Below are 24,476 nucleotides of genomic sequence, written 5' to 3'. Positions count from 1 at the left end.
ATCACCAAAACTTTGTCCACGTGCGGTCTAACTCGCTTGATTTCCCCGAAAGTCAAGATAGCTAGTCAGCCTTCCCTTAATTGCCAAACTCGGCAGAATGATAGCAATTACGCTAGCGGAAGTAAATTTACGAAAGTGGCACAAAGAGATGCAAGAATTTTAGAAGTGTATGCTTGTATTGTTTAACTCACTATAAGTCTCTTTACACTTCTCTCTTTATAGTTACAATGAGCACACTCTCTCTCTCTCTCTACACAACCATGAACTCTCTACAAATGATACAAAGAAGGGGTATTTATAGTTTTCCCCCTGTCCGCCAACATGGCCGTGTTCCAGGCCGTGTTGGGAACATGGCCGTGCTCAAGGCCGTGTTGAGAACATGGTTTGGGTTTATTGGCCGTGTTACCTATTGTGGCCGTGTTTCCCGAAGCTTCTAGGTCTTTCGCGTTTGTATTCAACCAACACGGGCATGTTCTTGGGCGTGTTGGCAACACGGGCAGTGTTGAAATCCAACACGGCCGTGTTGTGTAGCCTTCCCTGCCTAGCTGCGAGGCGGGCCGTGACATTCTCCCCCACTCAATCTGGCAACGCCCCCGTTGCCTGCTCCTCGTAAGCTTTAATTTTCTCCTTAAATTGCCACAAGTCGCGAATTGGCTCCCAACTTGCCTCACTCTCGGGGAGTCCCTTCCATTTGACAAGAAACTCCGTCATAGGAGGTTGATTGGACTGTGGCACCTTACGGTGGGAGATGATGTAGTCCACCTCTTTGTCATACTGAGCCCGCACATTCAGAGAAGCTCTTGTAGACTTACTTCAGCTTGGGTCATTGTGATCCTCCTTAAAAGGCTTCAACATGCTCACATGGAAAACAGGATGGATGTTGATGCCTTGGGGAAGTTCTACCTTGTACGCCACCTTTCCCACTCGTTTAATAATGGGGAAAGGTCCTTCATATCTTCTTCGGAGCCCCCAATGAAGTCCGTCTGCTTTGCCATGCAGGGATAGCTTGACAAGCACTTTATCCCCTTCTTGAAACTCCATTGGCCTCCTATTCTTGTCCGCCCATTTCTTCATTCGCTTGGATGCCTTTTCCAAGTAAGCTCGAGCGACATCAGCTTGCTCCTTCCATTCCTTCGCAAGCTTGAAGGCAGGTGGACTCGCCCGCCTAGGCAAGAGTGCTCGGTGTGTAGGGTTGTTGGCCCGTGACTATCTCAAATGGACTCTTGCCGGTAGACTCACTTCTTTGCAAATTATAAGAGAATTGGGCAACATCAAGCAACTTCGCCCAATCTCGTTGGTTGGCACTCACATAGTGCCTTAGATTAAGTTCCAAAAGTGCATTGATCCTCTCCATTTGCCCATCCGTTTGGGGGTGCATACTCGTAGAGAACCTGAGGTCGGTGCCTAGTAGCTTGAACAACTCTGTCCAAAACCGACCCGTGAAGTGCGTATCCCGATCGCTTACTATGGATCTTGGCACACCCCAATATTTTACCACATGTTTCATGAATAGACGGGCAGCTTCTTCGGCGGTGACGGCCTTCGGAGCTGGAATGAAGATGCCGTATTTAGAGAACCGATCCACCACCACAAAGATCCATTCACAACCTTCTGATAAAGGGAACCCCACGATAAAATCCATGGAGACACTCTCCCATGGTCTCTCAGGAATAGAAAGTGGCTCTAGTAAACCACCTGGGGCTTGCTGCTCCATCTTGTCTTATTGGCACACAAGACAAGTCTTCACATAGGCCTTCACATCTTCCTTCATGTGGGGGCCAATAGTAGACATTCTCCACAAGCGCCATCGTTCGTTGAATGCCGGGATGACCTGCCCACTTGCTGTCGTGGCACTCTTTAAGGATCTCCTTCCTTAGATTATCATGGAGCGGCACATATAACCTCCTCCTTTTTGTGTAAAGCAAGTCTCCTTCCAGCCAAAACCTTCGAGTCTTACCTTCTTTTATAAGAGCAAGGAAGTTCTTGGCCATCGGATCATGCTTTAGCCCCTCCTTGATGCGCTTCGCCAAGTTGCATGCAGGACGGCTTATATCGGCAAGCTCCCCTTTCCTGCTTAGGGCATCGGCAATAAGGTTTGCTCTTCCTGGCTTGTACTCCATGACATAGTCAAATTCCACAAGGAAGTCTTGCCACCTAGCTTGTTTTGGTGTGAGCTTCTTTTGCGTTTGAAAGTAGCTAGTGGCGACGTTGTCGGTTTTGACCACAAACTTGCTCCCAAGTAAATAGTGCCTCCATGTCCACAAGCAATGGAGTATTGCAGTCATCTCCTTTTCTTGCACCGTATACCTCCTTTCGGTGTCATTCAGCTTTCAGCTTTCGAAGGCTATCGGATGCCCCTCTTGCATGAGTACTCCACCAATAGCAAAATCGGAAGTATCCGTGTGGATCTCGGATGCCTTTGTATAGTTGGGGAGTGCTAAGACTGGCTCCTCCATAATCGCCTTCTTTAGCCCCTCGAAGGCTTCTTGGCACCTCATAGACCAGTCCCAGGCACGACCCTTCTTAAGTAAATTCGTTAAGGGAGTGGCAATGGAAGAATAACCCTTAATGAACCTCCGGTAGTAGTTTACCAATCCAAAGAAAGACCTCAACTCCGTCACCTTGGCCGGGGGCTCCCAATCTTGGATGGCCTTCACCTTTGAACCGTTCATCCTCAACTTCCCATTGCCAACGGTATGCCCAAGGAACGCCACTTCTCGTTGGGCAAACAAGCATTTCTCCTTTTTAACGTAGAGCTCATTGACCCGCAAGGCTTTAAACACTAGCCTTAAATGCTCTACGTGCTCCTCCAGAGTGTTGCTGTACACGATAATATCATCGAGGTAAACAACAACAAATTGATCAAGGTAAGGAGCAAGTACCTTGTTCATCAATGTACAAAATGTGGCCGGCGCGTTTGTGAGGCCAAAGGGCATGACAAGAAATTCATACGACCCATATCTCGTCACGCATGCCGTCTTTAGCTCATGTCCTTCGGAAATGCGTGCCTGGTAGTACCCGGACCGTAAATCCAACTTGGTAAACCACTTAGCACCACCAAGTTGATCGAAAATGTCCGCAATGTTAGGAATCAAGTACTTATTCTTGATTGTGATCTTGTTTAGCGCTCGGTAGTCAATGCATAACCGAAGAGAACCATCATGCTTCCTTTGAAATAGAACCGGTGCACCATACGGAGCTTTGGACGGCCTTATATAGCCTGCATCAAGCAGCTCCTTAAGTTGCCTCCTTAGTTCCTCCAGCTCAGGAGGCGCCATACGGTAGGGTGCAAAGGCGGGTGGTTTGGCTCCCGATTCTAGCTCAATCTCGTGGTCCACTTCTCGGCGTGGAGGAAGTTTCTTCGGCAGCTCTGGCGGCATAACATCTTTAAACTCATCAAGCACGCCTCGGATAGGGCTTGGAAGTGTAGCCTCATCAACATGTGGACCTTCTTCCACTTTGAGGGTTGCTAGGAAGGTTGGCTCCTTCCTTTTTACCCCCTTAGAGAGCTGTATGGCCGATACCATTTTGTCTTGGCTTAGCTCCCTCTTTATCGGCACAACACAAGGTTGGTCATTCTCCATTATGCACATGGTGTTGGCGTAAGGAACCAAGAATGCCTTCACCATGTCGAGGAAGTCCATACCAAGATAAAATCGTTGATCATCAATAGGAGCAATGGTGATATCGACCTTACCTTGCCATTGGCCTATTCGGATGTTAGTCCCTCTCGCAATGCCAATGATAGGTAGTCTCTTTACATTTACACCTTTAATGAAACCCTTTTCCTTCTCGTAAGGCAGCTTTATAGAGTCAACCACCTCTTTCGCCATGTATACCAAAGGTTCACCATGGCTTGAATGCTTTTACCTCTGATGTTCGTCTCCACGTACATCCGCCCACGAGGCTTTTGCTCCACTTTGGCTTGGATAGCATTGAGGAGTCGAAGGGAAGCAATTCTTCGCTCTTCTTCTTGCCTCTCTTCTTCGGTGATCACTAATGCTCCAAGCTTTCCACATTTTGGACACTCATAAGTCCGATGAGGTCCATCGCATATGAAGCAGGCAAGCTTTCTCGGAGAAGAACTACGCCTGTCTTCCTTCTTCCACTTGCCATTATCCTTGTATGAAGCCTTACCATCCTTGGTGGAAGATTTTCCCCTATCTCCACCACCTTTGTCGCTTCCTTCGTACTTTTTTACCTTTGGTTTAAACGAGTCCTTCCTCTTCAACTCTATCAAGGACTCGGCAACCGCCATCGCGGTGGCAAGGTCCTGCACACCTCGCCTTTCTAGCTCCAACTGAGCCCACCGAGATAACCCATCAATGAAGGCATGAAAAGCTTCCTTCTCCCCCAAATCGGGAATCTCCAACATCAATTCGGAGAATTCCTTCACATATTCCCGAATATGACCATCTCTATGTTGGAGACGACGAAGCTTTGATCTCGCCTCCTTCTCGGTGTTGTCGGGATAGAATTGCTTCTTAAGCTCCCGAACAAAATCTTCCCATGTACTAATGGTGCAGAGGCCCTTTTTCACATCCTTGCACCTCCGTCTCCACCAGACGGTAGCAATATCACTCAAGTAGAAAGATACGGACTTTACCTTAGTGGCGTCGTCCACTATGCCCACTGCCTCAAAGTATCCCTCCAAGTTCCACAGGAAGTTGTCGATCTCCCTCGCACTCCTCGCCCCACCGTAGGCCTTTGGTTTAGGAGCATCGACTTTGTGGACCGTCGCTGCTTGCGTTCCCCCACTCTTTGCCAACGCGGTCTTGCACAAATTAAGTTCCACCTCGAGCTTGTCGACCTTCTCCAAGCATTGGACAAGCAACTTCTTGAGAGCCTCATCGTCCCTCGATAAATTATCGGCGAGAACATTCAAGGCACCCTGCATCTCCCCACGAAGCTCTCCGCCGTCCCCCTTGGACTCTAGCTTCTCGATGTGTAGGTCCATGTCTTCGATTCTGTCTCCCCAATCAGACATGGTAGTCTCCACCCTGACTAGCCTTTCCTCCATCGCGCCAATCACGTCGCGGGACTTATCCCTACGGCCCTTTCCGCTATCCTTTCCTCCTTCCCTTGGAGTGGGAGGAGCGATAGAAGTGGATTGCTCACCAACTTTGGCCATTATCTCGTGCAAGAAATCTCCCGAAGAGTTTAACCGCGCTCTACTTCCAACTGTGGCGTGATACCAACCTGCTCTGTCTCGAACTTGGCTTTGTCTCGAACCTTGCTCTGATACCAACTGTCACGTGAGTTTTGTTTTATCACCAAAACTTTGCCCACGTGCGGCCTAGCTCGCTTGATTTCTCCGAAAGTCAAGATAGCTAGTCAGCCTTCCCTTGATTGCCAAACTCGGCAGAATGATAGCAATTACGCTAGCGGAAGTAAATTTATGAAAGTGGCACAAAGAGACGCAAGAATTTTGGAAGTGTATGCTTGTATTGTTTAACTTACTATAAGTCTCTTTACACTTCTCTCTTTATAGTTACAATGAGCACATTCTCTCTCTCTCTCTACACAACCATGAACTCTCTACAAATGATACAAGGAAGGGGTATTTATAGTTTTTCCCCTATCCGCCAACATGGCCGTGTTCCAAGCCGTGTTGGGAACATGGCCGTGCTCAAGGCCGTGTTGAGAACACGGTTTGGGTTTATTGGTCGTGTTACCTACTGTGGCCGTGTTTCCCGAAGCTTCTAGGTCTTTCGCGTTTGTATTCAACCAACACGGGCGTGTTCTTGGGCGTGTTGGCAACACGGGCAGTGTTGAAATCCAACACGGCCGTGTTGTGTAGCCTTCCCTGCCTAGCTGCGAGGCGGGCCGTGACACTAGGTGCAAGCGTGGTGTAGTTGTGCAGCGTGCATTAGTGATAAAAGAAGAGTAGTGTTCCAGTGCACCCGTAAGCCGAACACTCTATTTAAATTACTACTATAACTTACTTCTTATTTCTTATATCACTCATTTTTATGTTTTTTTTTTTCAATTTTTTTCCATATTTTTTCTTTTTCTTATATGTTTTTTTCGATTGGTAAAGAATAAAATTTTTCTTCGTTTTTCTTCAGAACTTTCGATGAACTTTTTTTTTCTTTTGGTGAAATTGAAGAGTTTTTTTTTATATTTTTTATTTTTTAAAAAATAATTATAAGTATAATATTTTTATAAATATTTATATTTTTTTATTTTAGAATTTTTAATATATTATTATATTTATAATATTTATAATTTTATAGGTATTATTGAAATTATACAAAAAATCATCATATATAAGTTAAGAGGTTGTATTTGTAATTTTTTTAAATTAAATTTATTATTATTATTTATTAATGTTTATTTTTGTGTGTATTATATAATTTGTTATTTATAAATTTTTATATTTTACTGTAATTTTATAATTTTTTATAGTAGTAATAACTATAAAACCAAAGTATCATTGATCCTTTATAGAATAGCTATGAAGATAGAAGAACTTATAGAAGATTTGTTAAAGAATTTATTAAAGAGTGTGTGAATTTTGTAGCGGAAGACATATAGTTATTCTATTGGCAAGCGAAATATATTACGATACCCTATATTGATCAAAATTTGGAATAATAGAGTTCATTGGATAGTTAATGGAACACTATCAGATGGACCACTATATTACCATTCATACATAGAGTGGTATAGACCTGTCACACATAGGTGGATCTCATACCAAAGTGTTGCAATTAAAGCATCGGTCAGTTAACATCACCTATTCATTTTATAATTATATGCATCTATTTATGTGCAAAACTATTATTTGTTTTATAACCTTTATCTAGGTTGATACACTTGAATATATTGGTATGAAAAACCCCATTGAAACCACACATCGACTTGCCAAGAATTCTCAAGGGGCACTAAATGAGGATAGGTATACTATCATGATGCCTCATCCGCATTCTGCACCTGCTTCCGAACCATTACACAAAGATGTACAGGGTCCCAATACAAAAGTTCTCCAACCGTCAAGATGTCGATGCAACATGCATAGGGAATTACTCATCCCACTTGTTGCGACATGTGCTACAATGCAAGAACCAGTCTCATATCATCATCAATAGTTTTAAGGAGCATCAATTTCATACACAGCTACTTCTATAACAACTACAGTTTCAAATATTCCTATGCAATCTCAGTCCAATATGTTTGTTGATCCATCAAGCTTTATAGCAGGTCCTTCTGCACCATCGTTCTTAGTCCCTTTTTATCATCAGGTCCATTCATATAGTGGGCTAGACCTACTTTCACACCATTTCGACCTTCTCTTACAATATTTTTGAAGGCAATATATTATAATATTTTGACTCGCAATTGACGCAGACACCATTAAATATGATGTTCTCATCATTTTTTCATTCTCTATTTCAATCCTCTGTTCCGACAGCTTTTCATAATTTTTCTTAGTCGAATACAATGCCAATATATACATATGCTACTCCGAGTGATGTCGGAGATGCCGATACTGATGTAGACGGTTGCAACATTGTCGATAATGTTGAACCTATTCATGATGGTCCTCAACCGATTCAATCGCATAAAATCTTTCTTTCATTGATATGGATACTGTAAAAATGCTCGGAAGCCAAGGGACTAAGATTAAATATCCGCAAGAAAAATTATGGCACATAAATGCTGTTATTATGTATTTGCATGACCATTTCATGTAATAATTAAACTTAACTCAATAAGTTATTTTAGAACTTTCCTAATATATGAATGTTCGTAGAAAATTTATGGGATACGAAATGGTTATCTTAATTTGTGTAATATTTATTTTAATTTAATAGCTATTTTATAGTATTTAACTATATCGTATAATAATTTATTTTAAATATATTTTATTATTTTGAATTTATATCTTCATTACGTATAATAATTTTAATTTAATTATGTATTAAAATATATTTTTATAAATAAAATTATTAAAATTTATTAAAAATTAAATTATTTTTACCTGTCAGCAAATTGAATTGGTAGTCATATTTTTTTAAACTACGTACACGTCCGCCACTTCAATTGGCGGACAGGTATGTTCTTTGGAAATTTTGTCTTAACCTATTCACTGATTGCAGTGGTGGCCTGTCCACCAATCTAATTGGGGACAGTACTTTTGCTAGTAGACAGTATTCATATATTTAAAATCTCACCCCAAATTTACTTTGAAACTACCTAAAAATATAATTTTCTTTATTTTTATTGTAAATTGAGCTTTTTTTTTTAAATACCATAATTAAAGAAAAAGCCCCTTGAAAATTTAACAAACTTGAATTGCATACCATATAAGATTAGTTTTTTTTTTTAATTGTCAAAACCCATTATTAAGCCCTAAATCTTTCTATTTTATTTTATTAAACCCTTAAAATTTTAATTTTAAGTGATTATATTTTTATTTTTAATTTTATTAAACACTTTTTATATATATTTTATGATATTTTTGTTTATTCTATTGAATCTTTATATTTTGACTTTTATTTTGATTAATGACCATTAAATTCCCAATACTAAAAAAATAAGAGTACAAATAATTAATTAAAAAGATAAAAATTTAAATTTTAATAAAATAAAACTGAAAAATTTAAGTTTTTATATTTTACCTTTTAAACTTATTCATCTATCAAATCATTAGAAATTTTTTTTCTTTCACTTATTAATTTTGGTTTCATTTTTAATTTTTAAATACGAGAAAGTTTCTTTTCTTTCACAAAATACATGTTTAATTATTTTTATTTATTTCAGAAAGCATATATTTTTAATAAAATAAAATATAATTTTTACTTTTTTGGCTAAATTAAATATTTATATTACATTTATGTATCTTTTATCTTTTAATATATAAGCATTATATTGGCGAACAAATTGTTCAATAATAATATAAGAAATATTAATTTATTAAAAAAATAACATACTTAAATTTAAAAAAGAAAAAGAAAGTACAGCCATAAACATTTTCTTTTACCCGCTCGATTTCAGCTTGTCAATAGAGAAATGCACTATTTTATAATTCTCAACCTAACCATTTCAGAAATAAGATTTAAGTTCTTTAGTTTTCGTGCACCACCCAATAATATAATAAAAAATGCTATTTGTCTCAAATAAAGACACAATAAATATATTTCAAGTCAAATTAAATATTTAGTTTAGTTTGATAATAGCTCATTTATCACTCAAAATTTTGATAAAAAAGGCTCTAAATTAATTATATTAATTACTATTGACATTTCTAATGAAAAATTTATGATTTTCACACCAAATTTTTTAATTATTATATGTAAACTTAAATAAATTTACATATTATGCTTTGAGACAAATAGCATTTTCCATATATAATATGACAAATTTATTAGAGATTTATAAAAGCAGTTCCACCCTATTAGGCAATACTGCATTGTTTTGTTTTTGGAAGAGAAACATTGTTTAATGATTACTTGATATTAATGGTCATTACTTAAACATATTTATTTATATAAAAAAAAAAAAAAAAAAACCTTTCAATTAGCAAGTGTAATATAATTCATAGAAAAATCTAAGAAGAATTTATTGAAAGGGCATCTCAAAGAAAATAATTTATAATATCATTTTAACACAATCGCTGGTCTCTACCTGGACAGTTTTTTCATAAAATAAAAGCATCACTGGACAAAGATATGGCTATCAAGAAACCTTAAACCAGAGTCAGAACTCAGAAGGGAACATATGTCAAAGCTATCCCTTCTTTAGACATCCACTCCAGGCAATGAAGATGACTGACTAATAGCTTCAGGCATGTAAAATAGATCAAAATAGTGCTTTCTCTTTTCATCTTTCTTTTGTATTTGATAGCATATAAGTAAATAATATACAAACCACAGCCAAAAAATAAACCTGTCAAGAGGGGCTAGGAGACAGTAGCCCTCTTTTGATTCATATCAACCTTATTGGGTGCTGGATTCTCATACATAAATAGATCCAGTAAAACACTCAATAATAAACCCCAAGAACAAACAGCCATTCCACCCTCACACTATGAAATGGGAGAACCTATCTCCCTAATTTCCCTGTTCACAGAGCATTTCATCACTTATATTACAACCAATAACCTTCCTATCAGTAGTTAATCTTCTCATCAGGACACACTAATCAACCAAATAATGGAAATAGAGTATTTCAGCTCAAATTTACTCGAGCATAACATCTGAGTTGAAGTTCAAAGATTCTGCCCATATGAGCTCCTTGATGTCTTCTTCATTTAAAGACGTCTGCTCGAAATCAAAGATGAATGGGGATGGGCAAGTGGGCTCCTCATTGATCTCATGAAGACTTGACAGAAATGGATGATTCAATGCCTCCTCAACTTCGTAAACATCAAGAAAAAAGGTGATGCTTCTTATCAGTAAAAGGGATGAGACTAATGAAATAACAAATTGCCTACTATGAGCAAAGGGTATACCAGTTATGCGTTTGCATGGATCAAACACTAGCATTCTTTCTGCAAGATCAAGAGCAACTGGGGAAACATCTGGGAACTTTTGTGAAAAAGGTTGCTTGGGCACATGCGGAAGCTGCTTGACATACCTCCGGGCATTATCACTTCGAAGGAATCCAAGATCCGATTCATCTGGTGAACCCAGCAGCTATTTTTGGATAATCAAGAAAACATTAGAATCAAGAAATTGTAGTTTACCAAGTAAAATTAGCAACCTTTCAGTCACGTTCCTTCCAATAACACCTACATCACACACACACACACACACACACACACATCATAGTGGTGCTCTACTATTATGTAATTTTAACAAGCAAGAAAACATGGAGAAATGATGAGTACCTCTGTTATAAGTCCCAGCTGTTGAACATAGTCTTTGCCAGGGAAAAGAGGCTCCCTTCTAATAATTTCCATGAGAATGCAACCAACTGACCAAATGTCAATAGCTGCAGTATACTCTGAACAGTTGAGTAGCAATTCTGGGGCTCGATACCATCGGGTTACCACATATTCAGTCATGAAGTCTGTCTCTGAGGTGGTTCTTGCAAGCCCAAAGTCGCATATCTTAAGATCACAATTTGCATTCAAAAGCAGGTTGCTCGGTTTCAAATCTCGATGTAAGACATTTGCCGAGTGTACATACTTTAGGCCTCGCAACAACTGATATAAAAAATACTGCCAAAGCCATAAAACACACTATTATCTGAAATGTTCTTACCTTGCAACGTGGTTTCAGTTTTCAACTAAACTTTGCAGTGTATTTCATTTTCCGCTTTTAATATCAGCTACATTCACTATCTTACAAAATTTTGTCCTCAATATGTAATAAGGTGCCCATAGGCACTCACATATATGAACACCTTCTACATTTAAAGTAATAATATTTGTCAACTGTACATGATACACATCCTAATGATAAAACAGTAAATTATGTTTTGTGCATAAAAGGTATCCAAGGAAACAAGGAGATGCCGTCTCCAACTTCTTAGCTTATATGACAGCATATTCTGAACTTTAAGGTTCAAAGCTAAAAGTCATAGGACTTCAGTTAGCTATAGTACAAAGAAGTTTGCATAAGGCCAAAGGAAGTTAATAATGTTACCTGAACGTGATCATCAGTCAGTGCCTGGGTAGAGCGTATTATTTGATGGAGATCGGTATCCATCAATTCATAGACAATGTAAACATCATTGAACGTTGCCCTCTCCGGTGGTGGTATTATGTCCTTAATTTTGACAATCTGCAGATAACCAGAGCAGTAAATCACCAAGAATTCAGAGTTTGTAATATAAGCAGAAGTAGCCTTATCCTTTACAATACTTCCAAATGTAAACTGCAGAGTTACTAGAATAATATGCGTTGCAGTACAGCAATACCATCACAGAGACTGAAAATTCGCAAAAGGAGATCAAAAGAAGATATGTTTAGAATCAAAACAACCATGGGCAGAGAGTAGTACATTCTCATGATCCATGTGGCAAAGGAGTTTGATCTCTCGAAGTGTTCTCTTAGCATCAATTCTGTTATCAAATGCATTCCCAATCTTCTTAATTGCAACCTCTTCCTTTGTCTCAGAATTTCGTGCACAACTGCAGCAGAGAAATGTTAATAATTCATAAGACATTTCAAAGAATTTAAAAAAAAAAAAAAAAAATCAGATTCTTAATATATCCATTCTATTTTCAGCTTCTCATGTGACCATGAAGCCTCTCTAAATTGCTTCCATTCTATAAATCCAATAGATGCAATCACTTATCAGTATAATCCTAGTTTGAAAACAACCTAACAAGGAATAAATAACCAATTTTAAACAGTTACCAACTCAAAATCAAATCCAATTACAGCTTCCCCTTCTTGTTCCTATCTAAAAAAGCTTGGACCTCTACTTGAGCAAAAACAAAACAACACAAAATGCACGAAAACCCATTCCTTAAGAAATCATAAAACAACAAATTCTTGAGGTCTAAAAGCAAGAAAATAAGGAAAAAAAGTTTACCAAACGATGCCGTATGCACCGCGACCCACAGGTTGAATAGGAGGAGAATACTTAGAAGTGACTTCAAAAAGGTTACCCAGTACGTTGTACTGTACATATTTGCCATTGTAAGTTCGGTTACCTCTTTCATCTATCACCATTGATGAATCATTCTCCATTTTTTTCTTTCTCTATCTATATGTTCAAGATAAAAGAAAGCTTTTTTTTTTTTTTTCTGTTCTATGTTTTTGTGTGTGAATATTCTCGGTTCTTACTTCCTTTGTTGGTGAGAATATAAAAGAAAAGTAACAAGCAAAGAGGAATTTTTACACACGCTATAATGAGAAAAGTGAAGGGACAAGGGAAGAGGGGGCCATAGAAACTGGGTCTGGTATCTATGCTTTCTTCCTTTAATTTTCAACTTTCAAATTTGAAAATGGCTTGCTGTAGTTTGTTGTGACAAAAGCCAAAAGGGTATTATTTTCACAATTTAATTAAGAGTTAATTACATAAATGGTCTCTCAATTTCTTAATTTCTGTCATTTTGGTGTTTGATTTCTTTTTTTTTTTCTTTTTCAAATCAAGTATATGAATTTCAAAAGATATAATATTAAAGTATAATAAAAATATTCATCTCTTTTTTTATTAAAAATATTCATCTTCATCTCTTTTTTTTCTCTCTTTTTTCATACTCATTCCTTATATCTCCACAAATGCAATTCATCTCAAATATAATAAAAAGACACTCCATATATATTTTTTAATTTTTATTAATTTTAAATTTAGTCAGCTTTTGGGTGAGTCTAATTGGCCACAGCACTTAAATTATTAACTAAAAAAATATTTAAATACTTAAATAGGAAAAAAAATTAAATAATTGAAATTCTATTTATATAATTTACCTTTAATTAACCTGTTTCTTCTGTTATACTTTTCTTTTCAATTTTAGAATTTTCTTTTTGAGTCAACTCAAAATTGATTGACTATTATTTTGCTTGCCTACCTCATTTCTTGAGTCGTCCCGCCGACAGAACTTCACCAAAATAAACGGAACTAGAAAATTAAGAGCGTTTCCTTGCAATTGGGACATTAGAATTTGGTGGTTCGAGTGGCTACTTGTCAACATTGTTTGATTTTCTTTCTGTATAATTGTCAACAACCGTTCATATGTTAAAATATTCTATAATTGAATACTTATTTTTATCTTTCTATTTATTTAGTACAAACAAACTATCACTATACTAATTAAATAATTATTACTACAGAAAATAAAAAAATTACCCTTCATGACACACGTGAGAGTTAAAACGAATTAAAAGTTTAATAGAAAGAACCAGTCTAAAAAAAATACTAATTTAAAAATATTTTTTTTAGAAAAATAATTCTAAAAAATTATAACATTAATATATCTATATACGAAATTACAATGAACGGATTTGCCCTTTCCCATCCCTGCCTGTCAAGAAATATCATATGTATAATAGATTCATGAAATGGCTTGATTTTCTAGGAGCAATGATTTTGGAATTCATTCACTAACCAATATAAAATTGGAACAATTATGAAATTTTACAATTAATTGATGGTTGAATCTATCAATCGCCATAGATTTAAGTGTTTTCTAGTATGTTAACATGCACATAATTTAACATATATTATAACTCGATCTTTTATTACTTAATATTGCCAAGTTAATGCAAATTGCTTTTTCTTTTGAAGCATTTTAACAAACATCAAGCGTACAATCTGTTTCGCATTGCTAATAACAATAAAATACCAAAAGTTAATTTCAACTCGTACATATGTTACAAATTACATTTGTTTTAGTATCTAAAATGATATTTCATCACCAATTACACATAAAAGAAAAGGATTAATAGCCAAGGCAAAATACTACATAAGTTTATCCATATTTAATGTTGTTTTGGTGTTATTAAAACTTAAATAAAATACTCATAATAAGTTAAGACTAATATGTACTTTATGATATAAAACATAAACAATAAATTTAAGGAAATAAACCGTATAAAATCAAATGGATTTGAAAATTTTACTCTATTTTTTTAAGATAAGTTTGTTTTCCATTTGTGCTAAGGGTTTGATAATAATTGTCTATCAGGATACAATGATTTGTTCTTGTAAAAGTAGCACTCCAATTTACAAAAAATGCGAACTAACAATATTAATTCTCTCAAAGACAAGATGAATTTTTTTTTAAAGAAGGAAAGTAAAATAAATAATGAAAAAATAGTTAGAAGAAGTCTTTTTATACAAGATTTATAAAGAGACATAATTTTTCTAAGAGACATTATCTAAAATACATGACTCTCCTAAGAGACATAAGCCAAAATTATGTCTTAATATAATTTCTCATTTAATCTAAATAAAATAACATTATTCTATTAAAATAATATTATTTTCTAACAATTCTCCATATGAATGGAAATTGAAAGAACAAGTACACAACAATATGCAAACACTTGAGAGAATATGTTGCATTGCGCAAGGTAGCTTTTAGCTTTGAACCTTATTACTTGGTTAACCAGTGAACATGATGTCTTGAATTGTTCAACCGTTGGTGTAAATTAAGACAATAGTATTTATACACCATAGCTTAGAATATTGTTTAATTCTCACAGTTGTGCCCAATTTGGTCCTGAACAACTCCTAGTTTCATGAATGCTTTAAAGAATTCAGCCTTAAAATTCTCATAACGGCCTCAATTTTACTTTCATATAGGTGATCCATATATCCTTTTATGAACCATTAAAAGCATAGCTTATCCTAGAACACATTTCATAAAGCAATTCTCATCATAGAAATTGGTAGAACTAGTAAGCTCTAAATTTCTTTTACTAAGTTTATATAGTTTAATTGTCTCTTTTGAACTTATATCTTAGGATCTCCAGTCAACATTTTCCTTGACAAATTATTTACTTGATTTCTAGACAATCTTTTCGTAAGTAGATTCGCTATAGTCAATGAATATAATTCCACTCTTAAGTAATTGCTTAATAGTATTATGTCTACAACATATGTGTCTAGACTTAAAACTATAAGTTTGAGTCAGTGCTCCGCCAAATAGCTTATTAACTATCACAATGTATATTTATTGCAGATACAGATTTTGGCCAACATGGAATATTCTCTAAAAAATTTCTAAACCATTCTGCTTCCTTTCTAGCTTTATCTAAAGCTATAAACTCATATTCTATTGTGGATCTGGCTATACAATTTTATTTTAAGGATTTCCATGAAATTACTGCACCACCAACTATGAAGATATATCTACTTGTAGACTTCGAGTCCTTAGAATCAGATATCTAGTTTGCATCACTATAACTTTCTAGTACAAGGTACCTTATATAATGCAAACCATAATCTTGAGTATATTTTATATATCTAAGAACTTTTACAGGAGCCTTCCAATGGTCTTTGCTTGGGTTGCTAATGAATCTACTCAATTTATTCACAGCATAGGCTATATGCCTAGACGTGTACAACTCATAAGGTACATCAAACTGCCTATTATAGGTGAATATTCTAAGTAAGATATGGGTCACTATTATTTTTACTTGGATATACATTTACATCTACTGGTGTTCTTACAAGGGTTTCATCTTTATCAAGTAACCTATTGAGTATTTTCTCAATATAGTGTGACTGAGATAAAACTAGTCTTGTAAATATCTTAGAAATTTTAATACCTAAGATGACATATGCCTTCTCCATATCTTTCATATCAAAATAATTAGTTAACATCCTTTTATTAGTCATTATTAGCTCAATGCTATTTCCAATGATTAACATATTATCCACGTATAAACATACTAGTATATAACCTTTATGTGTCATATTCATTTATTTTAAAACTATTTGACACTATTACTTTGTCAAATTTAATGTGCCATTATTTAGGCGCTTGTTTTAAGCCATATAATGACTTAGCAAGTCCACAAACAATCTTTTCTTTTTCAGGAACAATAAATCTTTCTAGTTGTTCCATATAAATTTTTTTCTTCTAATTCACCATTTAACAAAGCAGTTTTAATATCCATTTGATGTATTTCAAGATCATATAGTGCTACTATAACAATTAATAATCTTATAGATGTTATTCTTGTCACGGGTGAATATGTATCAAATAAATCAAGACTTTCCTTTTGCTTGAATCCTTTAGCTACCAATCGTGTCTTATATTTATCAATTGAACCATCAGGTTTTAATTTTTTTCTTAAAAATCCATTTGCATGCTAGTAGCTTGATACTTGAAGGTAAATCCACTATGTCCCAAGTATAATTTTGCATAATGGATTCAATCTCGCTATTGGATTAGACATTGTTTATTTGAATGTCTTAGGTTCATTTTCTAACAAAAATGTTAGAAAATATGGACCAAACAATTTAGTTAGTTTTGTCCTTTTACTATGTCTTGGTTCATCTTCACTAACTTTTTGAAGATTATTCAAAGCCGTATCATAAGTTTGTTTGTTACAACTCATCTCAAGTACACCTTTATGGAAAGATGTCCTTAAAAAATGACGCATTTCTAGATTTAATAATAGTATAATCATGTATATGTGAAATGTCTGACTTGTATACTAAGAATTGATATACACTACTATTAGGAACATAACCAATAAATATATAATTTACAGTTTTAGATCTAATCTTGACCTTTTGGGGATCTAGGATTGCTACTTTAGCTAAACACTCCCACACTTTAAGGTATTTATAGGAAGATTTTCTTCCTTTCCATAATTCATATGGAGTTTTCTCTTTCTTTTTATATGGTATTTTATTTAGAATGACACAAATTATAAGGTAAACCGAAACTAATCAACATTGCATTCATCATTTCTTTTAAAGTTCGATTCTTGTACTCTGCAATACCATTAGATTAAGGTGAATAAGGAGCAGTTGTTTGATGGATAATGCCATGTTCAGAACAAAATTCCATAAAAGGTGATTCATATTTCCCACCTTTATCATTCCTTATTGCTTTTATTCTTTTACCAAGTTGATTTTCAACTTCATTCTTATAATGCTTAAACACCTCAATAACTTCATCTTTACCTTTTAGCAAATGCACATAACAAAATCTTGTGCAATTATTAATAAAAGCACTAAAATAGTTTTTCCACTTATAGTTTGCACAAACTTAAGATCACATATATCATTGTGAATTAAATTTAGAGATTCTAAACTCCTCTCAACTGTATGAAGTGGAGCTTTTGTTAATTTTTTCCTCCATACATATTTGACAATTAATATTATGATCAATATAATATTTAGGTAGTAAATCTAAATTCATTTTCTTAATGAATTATAATGTACGTGGCCTAATATGTTATGCCATAATATAGAAGACTCAATTAAATAAACAGAAGATGTGGTTTTATTATTACCAAAATCACGAATTACATTCATTACAGTCATCTTAAAGATGCCATATTTCATATACCCTTTTTCTACATACATATGCCATTTTTGGTGAATACAAACTTGTTGAACTCAAACACCAACTTAAACCCATGCTTGCTTAATAATGAGCTAGATACTAGATTCTTGTGAATGTTAGGCACATGAAGTATATCATTAAGCACAAGCTCTTTGCTAGAAGTTATTTTTAAGACCACTTTTCTAAGGCCTAATACTTTTGACTTGGATGAATTGTTCATATATAGTCTCTTCCACTAATGACTTCAATATAGGTAAAAAAGCTATTTCTTTCATAATAAATATGGCAAGTGGCTCCAGTATCAATGTACCATTCATTTGGGTTATTTAACAAATTTGTTTCAAAAACCACAGCTAAAAGCATAGGATCAGAAAATCCAAGTAAAATATTATCTTCTTCAGTTATATGCACTTGGCATTTGCTTGATTATCCCTTTTTGGCTTATCCTCTGGACCAGCAATCCTTGGCTCTATGTTCTTGCTTATTACAAACATAACAATCGCCATTAAATTTTTTAGAATTACCTTCCTTTTGGTTGTTCCTAGAATTTTTTTTTCTTGTTAGGTTGTTGCTCCACAAGATTAGCTTTAGACTCCATATGTGCATTTCTTAATCTTTTATGAATATCTTAATTATCTTACTCAATTCTCAACCTTACAATGACATCCTCGAATCCCATCTCTTTTCACTTGAGATAATTTTTGAAATCCGTCCAAGCTGGTGATAATTTTTTAATAATTGCAGCAACTTGAAAAGATTCACTTAGAATCATTTTCTTAGCATGCATCTCATGGAGAATAATTTGCAACTCTTAAACTTGATTCATAACTCTCTTGGAGTCAACCATTTTATACTCAAAGAAATCTACCCACTACAAATTTCTTTAAGGCAACATCCTTTGTTTTATATTTCTTTTCCAAGAACTCTCAAAGTTCTTTGGTTGTTGGAATATGACTAAACACATTATACAATGTGTTATCCTAGCCATTAAGAATATAATTCTTACACAAAAAATCTGATTGCTTCCAAGCACCAATAACAACAATTATTTGCACATCATCACCTTCTTTGGCTTTTGGTTCATCTTCTTTTAACACCTTAACCAAATTCAAAGTTGTTAAATAGAAAGTATTTTTTGTTGCCATCTTTTGAAGTCCAACCCATTGAGTTTTTTTTCTTTTGTTTTTCACCAAATTAATATCATAGATGTTGTAGGATTAAGGACCATTTCTATAATCAAATCAAACATTAAAAATAAACTATAATGTATGATATCAGATTAATAAATCAATACAAGAATAGAACCTATGATAAAGAATTAAAATAATTAAAAAAATCACACTCGACAGAATAAATATAAACCTATATATATAATTTATGGACATGCGGTCCTAAATATTTATTTCATTTTAACAAAAAAAAATCAAATATGTTTCCAATAATCATTTCAAGTAACAGTTGAATTAATATGTTTCCAATACCATAATTTTCTTTTTCTTTTTTATAAGCAAATTATCTTAAAAGATAATATAATCCTATTGTATAACCATTGGCACTTTCTAAACTTGAAAAAGGAAAAAAACTATAATGTTATGTGTGAACCATACAGCAACAATTTAAAGATAATGCGGTGAGATCAAATCGAAGAAAATTTTATCTTAAGATTGTATTTTGGTGTTATTAAAATTTAAATAAAATACTCATAGTAAGACAAAACTAATATATACTTTATTATATAATACATAAATAATAAATTTTAAAAAATAAATTGTATAGAAAAACCTGTAATCAAACAGAAGGTAGAATTACTTTATTTTCTTAAGATAGATTTGTTTTCCACTTGTGCCCAGGAGTTCGATAACAATTGTCTCTGAGAATACAACAAATTCTTCTTGTAAAAGTAGTACTCCAATTTATAAGTAATGCCAATTAACAAAATTAACTTTCTCAAAGATAAGATGAAGATTTTTTTTTTTTAAAAAAAAGAAAGGTAAAACAAGTAATGAAAAAATAGTTAGAAAAAGTCTTGTATACGAGATTTATGACGAGACATAACTCTCCTAAGAGACATTATCTAAAAGATATGACTCTTTTAAGAGATATTATCTAAAAGATATGACTCTTTTAAGAGATATTATCTAAAAGACATGACTCTCCTAAAAGACATAAGCTAAAGTTATGTCTTAATATAATTTCTCATTCAATCTAAATAAAATAATATTATTCTATTAAAATAATATTATTTTTTAATATTTAGAACATAAGTTGGCTCTAGCAACCAAAATACCTCCAAGAGTCACTAGACCTGACACCAATAATGATACCATTAGTGAAAAATTACCTATATCCAAAGTCATTTGTCCCTCCTCTAATTTCTTTGCATCTCATCTTCAACATTAGAAATCTTCCTTAACAAGAAGGAATTTGTCTTGTCCAATTGCACATAGGAGAATCGATCCACCTAAAATATTGACAACCTCCGCTCTCACCTGACATGAACATCTTCTTGGGTTTTGGTTTATCCAAGTTCTCATATACATTCATAAATTACCATCAACATCCATTCTTTTACAAATTGAAAGGAAGATAAGTATAGTTTTATAAGAAGAGAGAGAAGCGTTTGTTGTCTCCTATTAGGAGTGAGCAATGCTCGGTTTTACCTAAAAACCGAATAACAAAATTTTTTAAATTTTGTTAATTGAACTAAGTTAAAATATTATTTATAACCCAACTGAAAGAACTGAAAAATTCAGTTTGGTTCAGTCCGGTTGATCGGTTTGGCTTTTTAGATTTTTTTTAATAATTTGAATTATAGATATTTCTATATAATAAATAAAGATATAAGATATTTATTCAAGATAAACAATGATAGACAATATTTAAATATATAAATCAATATATATTTAGCATTAACTAAATTGATTTTTCTTTATTTAAATAAACAAGTAAATAATATTTTAGATGTTTAAGATATTTTGGTCAGTTCTATTGTAACTGTATTCTTTTGAGAAAAACCGAATCAAGCTAATATTTAAAAATAACTAAGCCAACCCAATAGATATGGTTTGGTTTTTCAATTTCAGTTAGTTTTGCTTACCCCTATCTCCTATTTATGATACCTATAAATTTTGAAAAGAAAAACATGAATATAATACAGGGTGTTTTCTTATCTTCTTACTCCTTCTCAGTTTGGCTGGATAAAAGGTCAGTTATCAAACATGGAGCTTGAGGCTTTCGATGAGTGGGATAAGGTTTTGTTGTATATGGGGCTTGAAGCTTATTGGAATGATCGATCCAACTACTTGTTGGGAATTAAAAACCTAAAAATGGGTGAGTTTGTTTCTAGCTAAAAGGAATGGTTAATTATAGTATTTTAACTTGACAATGGAAATCTATAAATTTCTAGCAACTAACCTAGTTACAGTTAATGTTTTACCTCAATCAAGCAATATTTGGCATGTTAAAGAGTATATAAGCTTGTTCTGACATTTATTCTTGTTGGCCCTGAATGTGTATACAAAACAAGCCTCTGTCTGCTAGTATTAGCTATGCATATCCTTAATGAACTATTTATTCATGTTTAATGATAATATTCTTTTCCTTCCCTAGCTCTGCATATCCTTCTTTTGGAATGTTTAATATTTGAAACCAAGTCAGTGAACCAGTCATATTCAAAGTACTTATTTTCTGTGGAAATTAAATCTATCTTCCTAACCTAAAAGAACAAGGCATCTTAAAAGCCATTTTGAATTGAATGAAATCATGCATGTAACAACTAAGATGATTTTGCAAATTCAATTGAATTCCTGCAAATGATTTTCGAAATGGCAATGAAATGCTTCTTTTCTTTTCTTTTCTTTTCTTTTTTGGAATAGTTATAGTCCTCTTGCTTGATTTCTAAAAAAAGTTCATATATTTTATTTTTATATTTTTGAATAACTTTGAATTTAGTTGAAATAACATCCATCTCTTCAAGTATACTTTTTGAAATTATTAGTCAATTTTATTATAAAATTTCACAAGTTTTGCATAACATAATTACGTCAAGCAAATAAGGCTTTCATTTTGTCCCACCAGAAAATTGGAAAAAAAAAAGAGAAAGAAAAGGAAAATGGAGTTTTGCAGACTCCACAAGTGAGCCTTGGCGGGTTGTCCTGGTGATGCCTAATTAATAGCGATATCTTATAACTATACTAATAAAATGAAGCAAAAACATATAACTAAAAGCTATAACTATGTAACAAAATTTAGAGTTAATTAAAGCAACATTCCTACCAACATTTAGTACTAATAAATTCCTATAATTTGCTAATTAAATTACAATTTTACATTGATATTTTATTAAACTTAACTTGTAAAGAAAATGAACATCTACTAAAAGAAAGAGAGAAAGCAAAAGAGGAAGAATTTTTGCAATGAGAAAATGACTGTTTATATAAAGAGGAAGAGAAGAAATAAATATAGAAAGAATGTTTGAGTGGTTGAAAGTTACCATATAATTCACGGAAAAGTTATCTGAATTAAAGCCTTTCCACCATTTGTAATAGCAGGAGAATTTAAGTTACTGCAGATTTGCAGTGAATTTAAGACCTTTCTCCATTTGCAATACTTTGATCAGTGGAAGGATCTCAAGTTCTAAGCCTGTGAGTGTTAAAAGTTCCTTCTAAATTACAATAGCGGGAAGTTCTTTTTTTCTTTTATAACTTTTTCAAGTCAACACTACCCTAAAATGGGAAAAAGCACGAAAATATGTGGAGTTGTCGGAAGAAGATGAGTGCTTTGAAGATATCTTGTACCAAGATCATTAGTTTTCCAGAAAGTCTACTAAAGAAAATCCATTCACGCATAACCCCATAACCCGGTCTCGTGATCATTCAGCTGCAAGAACTGGAATCTTCTGAAATTTCCATAGATGCTCGTAAAGTCCCTGTCAAATTAATTGTTGGTTGGCAGATAAGAAAGGGTTCTGCAAGCAGCTGGGAAGGGATGATAGTATGTCTGGTATTGTTTCCATGATATTAGCATGGCTTGCATCGAAAGATGGCAGACGGCCATACTGAGTTAGATCAGTAACGGCAGAAGCCAAGCAGCAAGTTTTGATATTGTCAAGAATGGAACAGACTTGCAACCTAACGGTTCCTTGAAAGAAGCCTTGTGGGATAGTACTGATGAATTTGTTATGACCAGTATTATATAGTTATCTAAGCCACGTAAGATTGGCAAGAGAAGGCAGGAGACCTGGGAGTTTAAATTTATTATGATTCAAAGAGGTGTTGGAGCTATGAAGAAGAAAGTTCAGAGGCAGGATGACAGCGGGTTGTCTTCCCTCGGGTTATGTAGATGGCGATGGCACGGTTGCAATCGCTTTGGACACCATCCCTAGTGCAGTAGCCAGTTAGATTCTTGGTTTGAGGGCCTTGGCTAGTTTTAGCATGGCCGCAGAATCATCATCTGCGATGATTGTATAAAAAAGCAAGAAGATCGATGGAGAGCCAAGAGATGTTTTCTAAGTTTACACTTGCAGAAAGCTCTTTCCAGATGGCCAAGAACATTATACAGATACATCCGAACCAGTTGATTTGAGCTAGTCAACGGCAGATTGGTACTGGCTAAAAACTTTGCTAACGTCAACTCCAAATCGGAAGAGCTTGATACGGGTATGAACCAAGATAAAGAAACAAGATAAAAGGTACATGAATTTTTGTTTTCAAGCCTATGGAATATTTGGAAAAATAATAAAGACAGGATAAATTATTTGAGTTTCTTGCATAATGCTTGAAGAACATGGACATAATTTGTTTGCTCCTGTTCATACTTAAGCTGGCAATTTTTAAGTCTGTCCTTTTTAAAAGTACTGTTTTTTTCACTATGATTTTACTTGGAATCTATCCTTATTTCTGTCCCACATAAATTAAATTACAAATTACTCTAGCACATTTAGTATTTCCCTATGACCAATCCAGAGTGGCAACACATTCAGAAAAGTCTTTTTTTTTTTTTAAGAAAAAAAAAAGAGAGAGAAAAGAACTGAGCTCATTTCCCTTTAAAATGCCAAATTTCTTTAATGAAGCATGAATTGGTATTCTCTTTAATTACAAGGCTTTAGTTGCACTTATAAAATATATTTTATTCCAAGTTCTATTATTTGCTTCTTGGCCAGTGGGAGGTGCCAAAATGTTGACTGCACCTATCCTCAACCTATGTTCTACAACATTTTTCTGTTAAGGTCAGTTCTGCTGTGGCCGCAGTTGGTTGCAGTCATTTTTTCTTCTTTATTCCTCTTCATCCAGTGAAGAGCTCGGCTTTCAAGTGTGCTCTAATGGACAAAGATCCACATTTTATGGATCTTAGTCTTCTTCTATTTCCCATGCTAGTTCTATGTTTTATCCTACAGTTTTTAGGAAGTTTGTTAATGGATCTTAATCTTCTTCTATTTCCCATGCTAGTTCTATGTTTTATCCTACAGTTTTTAGGAAGTTTGTTTTTTTGTTCTTAGTCTATTTATATTGTTTGTTCTAGTTGTAGTTGATTATTTATTTTTAGAATAA

At 34.1% G+C, this 24,476-nt stretch overlaps 1 protein-coding gene and 1 pseudogene across 1 annotated transcript; both read right to left on the bottom strand.

Moving 5' to 3' along the window:
• Positions 1-1,664: 1,664 nt before the first annotated feature.
• LOC125370929 lies at positions 1,665-5,131 on the bottom strand (annotated as a pseudogene).
• A 4,669-nt stretch (positions 5,132-9,800) lies between these two features.
• On the bottom strand, positions 9,801-12,931 carry LOC8264025 (mitogen-activated protein kinase homolog NTF6). Its single transcript, XM_002530191.4, has 6 exons — positions 12,489-12,931; positions 11,952-12,081; positions 11,595-11,732; positions 10,835-11,167; positions 10,457-10,640; positions 9,801-10,360 (listed from the first exon to the last, which is right to left on the bottom strand). Exons 1-6 carry the CDS (start codon positions 12,644-12,646, stop codon positions 10,185-10,187), a joined length of 1,119 nt encoding a protein of 372 aa, XP_002530237.1. The 5' UTR covers positions 12,647-12,931; the 3' UTR covers positions 9,801-10,184.
• Positions 12,932-24,476: the final 11,545 nt, after the last annotated feature.

The sequence above is a fragment of the Ricinus communis genome, chromosome 8 (assembly GCF_019578655.1).
Source record: "Ricinus communis isolate WT05 ecotype wild-type chromosome 8, ASM1957865v1, whole genome shotgun sequence".
Taxonomy (NCBI): Eukaryota; Viridiplantae; Streptophyta; class Magnoliopsida; order Malpighiales; family Euphorbiaceae; genus Ricinus; species Ricinus communis.
The sequence above is the reverse complement of the archived record's forward strand: the minus strand, read 5'-3'. Positions and strand labels throughout refer to the sequence as shown.

Excerpts from the sequence above, each read along its gene's own strand:
- LOC8264025 (XM_002530191.4), bottom strand. The coding sequence starts at position 12,646 with ATGGAGAATGATTCATCAATGGTGATAGATGAAAGAGGTAACCGAACT. Across the intron at positions 10,641-10,834 it reads AGCTGGGACTTATAACAGAG|CTGCTGGGTTCACCAGATGA; the intron begins GTACTCATCATT and ends ATCCAAAAATAG. Across the intron at positions 10,361-10,456 it reads TCCATGCAAACGCATAACTG|TTGAGGAGGCATTGAATCAT; the intron begins GTATACCCTTTG and ends ATGTTTACGAAG.